Below are 3,416 nucleotides of genomic sequence, written 5' to 3'. Positions count from 1 at the left end.
ATCATTTTCTCCAGACTCTATGATTTCTTCGGTTTCATTTAAAAAATCGTTATCGATGTTGCTACCCATTTTTTTATGCTGCATCATAAAACCAGTTAAAAAACTCATACTGTCAAAGAGGTACCATTTTCTTTTTTTAGACCCAGCTGACCCATATTTTTTATTTTTGAGTTCACGAAGTTCCCTTGCAAACGAATTGCGAAGACTAGTCCACTTACTTTTGCATACCGACACTATAAAAACAAAAATACAAACATATCACAAAATCATTCAGTGGCTTTCAGGTTGTCCATACATTTTGCTTACAATAATTATAAAAAAAATCGAGTGTAAGTCGCTTAAAAAATTTTTAGGATCATTTAAATTTTGAATTTTTATTATAATGAAAATTTAAAAATTCGCTCGTAAATTAACGATATGATATAATACCCTGACTCACAGATCGTCTCCGTTCAGAATCGTTTTTAATTTATTTTTTAAACATTTATTTTTAGTTTTTTGGCTTCTGGTGAACATTTTCAACGCATCCATTATAATCTTAGATTAGGAGCTACTACTGCGGGTAAGATTGTCAATGATACATGTTGTTCATTATGGAAAATACTATCGCCACAGTTTATGCCTCTACCTTCGACTGATGGTTGGTTGAACATTGAAAAAGACTTTGCCAAATTTTGGAATTTTCCTAACTGCGTAGGTGCCATAGATGGTAAACATATAGCTATTCAATGTCCACCAAATTCAGGATCTAGTTATTACAATTATAAAGGACACCATTCTATTGTTCTTCAAGCAGTAGTTGACGCCAACGCAAAATTTATATTCATAGATGTAGGTGATTTCGGTCGTAACAGTGATGGAGGAATTTTAAAAGAATCAAATTTTGGAAAACTATTGGACAATAATAAACTACTTTTACCTCCACCGAGACAAATTCATGAAGAAGTTGAATATGAATTTCCATTTGTTTTTGTTGCGGATGAAGCGTATCTGTTAAAAAAAAATTTGATGAAGCTATTTGCAAGAAAGCAGTTGACAAATTCGAAACGAATTTATAACTATCGTCAATCACGAGCGAGGAGAATAGTAGAGTGTGCTTTTGGTATTCTAACAAAAAGATTTAACGTATTTGAAAATAAAATGTTAGTTAATCCGGAGAAAGCTACAATCATAACTCAAGCTGCTTGTGTACTTCACAATTTAATCATGGACAAAGAACATAATTTAACTGACATTCATAATGAAATGGAAACAACCTCATCACGGGTAAACCAGGAAGATACCAACAAACCTACTAATCGCAGACCACCAAGAGAAGCTATAGATATCCGTGAAAAGTTTATGAAATATTTCAACTCTGAATACGGATCAGTTCCATGGCAAAATGTATACACTGTTTAGTGTTTAAATAACTAAGCTAAATTTGTTTGTTTTAATAAAAAAAATACTGTTGTGTGGTAAAGAGTTTTACACATTTATTAATAAATATACCATTTTATAGTATTCATGAAATTCCATTTTACTTGCCCTTACTAGTATTACTACTTGTTTAAATACAATAATGTTGATAATGTTTTCAACTCCGTACAAGTATACAATTTGGAATTTCATATGTAATTAATACGACAGTAGGTATAAAATTAATATTGTATTAATATTTTTATATTAGTATTAATTATTATTTACAATAATTTATAATTTAAATATATTGTTTTATCTAAAATATAATAATTCAGTAACTTATATAACTTAGGTTAGTTTAGGTGTGATTATATATTCAAATTACCATCAACATTCATTTCTTGGCTTATTTCTTCCCATAACTTGTCTTGCACAATTCTATTGCTATGGTCCTTGTCTCCAAAATCATAAATGGATGGTCTTTTTTCCACTAAACTTACAAGTATTTCTCCATCACAAGCCATTATGTGATAAGTATACAAAAAATATTATTAAAAATATATTATACGAAATACAAAATTCACACGAATAATTATTTATTGTCTAGTTGTGACTAACGAAAAATGTGGACACTCAGACAGTATCAGTCATGACTAATTGTGTTTTAAAGCAAAAACGTTTTGTTTTGACTATGTCTAATCAGTGTGCGTATGCAATATAATTTCCTTTGTTCTATTTTTAACAAAACTGTGTTAGGCTGACTAACCCTGTCTAACGCAGTTTTGCTCTTTTGGTGTGCGATCGGCCTTAGTGTCCGGCAAGTTCTCCCCCAGTAATCATAGGATCGGCATCGGCGAAAACAGTGATAATAAATACGAAATGCCGAGTTTGACGGCAGCGATAATAAAATAAATAAAATCTTACGACTCAATAATTGATCAGTTCAAATTATATTTGATTGAGTGATGATACATAATTGGTGTTCGCTTTATTAGCGAGTTACACATAATGATACATAGTAAAAAACGGATGATCGCTTTAATAGCAGATCAACAAGTTAAAAGGTAACGAAAAGAACAGGGCGTCCGCAGCTAGCAGACAGTACGATGGCAATAATAATACGAAAAAAAATAATAATAATAGGGCGTTGGCCGCATAAAAGATATCTCGAAAATCAAAACAATAACATTGATAATCGCGAGACCAACGAACGAACAATGATTATAACACAAAAGACAAAACAAAGAGCATACATTAAATAACAATTACAATCTTATAAAACAAGTTGCAGGACAGAGTGGTGGATTGACGAGGAGTAAAGGTACGTTTTCTCTGCAGCGTTCAGTCGCGGCGTCCAGATGCAACCGAACGCGGTTTCCAGACGTCGAGACTCACCGTTTTCTCTGTAGCGTGCAGTTGCCGCGACTCTTACAAAACACTCGTAATATCATTCATAGTTCAACTGTGGTCCTGTGCGAATGTGTTTTTCTTTTTTCTTTTATTTTATAATTTTTTTAAAATGTATCGTCAAATAATGTTGAATAATAATAAAATTATGTTGGAGCTGTTAAAAGAGGAAGAAGAAGATGATCAATTGTTAGTGCATACAAGAAATAAAAGAAGAAAACCAATATCAAATTTATTTTTGACAAGAAAATCGGAAGGATTTTTTGAAAAATTAATCAAAGGACATCTTGCTACTGATATTAAATTTCGCGAGTTTTTTCGTTTAAATCATCGACAATTTTATTTTGTTTTATCTTTGATAAAAAATCAAATGCAAAAGACACCAACAATGCGATGGCATGAACCAATAATAGCTGAATAAAAATTGGCAGTTACTTTGAGGTAAATATGAATGTTATTTTGTATAGGTCAATAAATGTACCTACGGCAGAATTGGGCGTTATTCGAATAAAATTGTATTAGGTATATTCCCAGCTAAATTTTCAAAATAGGAAGCGCCATCAATGGGTGGCTTCTTCCGTCATATTACTCAAGTTTAAGGAACGGAT

At 31.6% G+C, this 3,416-nt stretch overlaps 1 protein-coding gene across 1 annotated transcript; it reads left to right on the top strand.

The window, feature by feature from the left end:
* Positions 1–494: 494 nt before the first annotated feature.
* Positions 495–1,401, top strand: LOC111040358 (putative nuclease HARBI1; the record flags this gene model as incomplete). Its single annotated transcript, XM_022324251.1, has 1 exon — positions 495–1,401. A coding segment is annotated over one exon (907 nt), but the record flags the coding sequence as incomplete, so codon positions are not given.
* Positions 1,402–3,416: the final 2,015 nt, after the last annotated feature.

Source organism: Myzus persicae, unplaced genomic scaffold, assembly GCF_001856785.1.
Source record: "Myzus persicae strain clone G006 unplaced genomic scaffold, MPER_G0061.0, whole genome shotgun sequence".
NCBI classification, from domain to species: Eukaryota; Metazoa; Arthropoda; class Insecta; order Hemiptera; family Aphididae; genus Myzus; species Myzus persicae.
The sequence above is the reverse complement of the archived record's forward strand: the minus strand, read 5'-3'. Positions and strand labels throughout refer to the sequence as shown.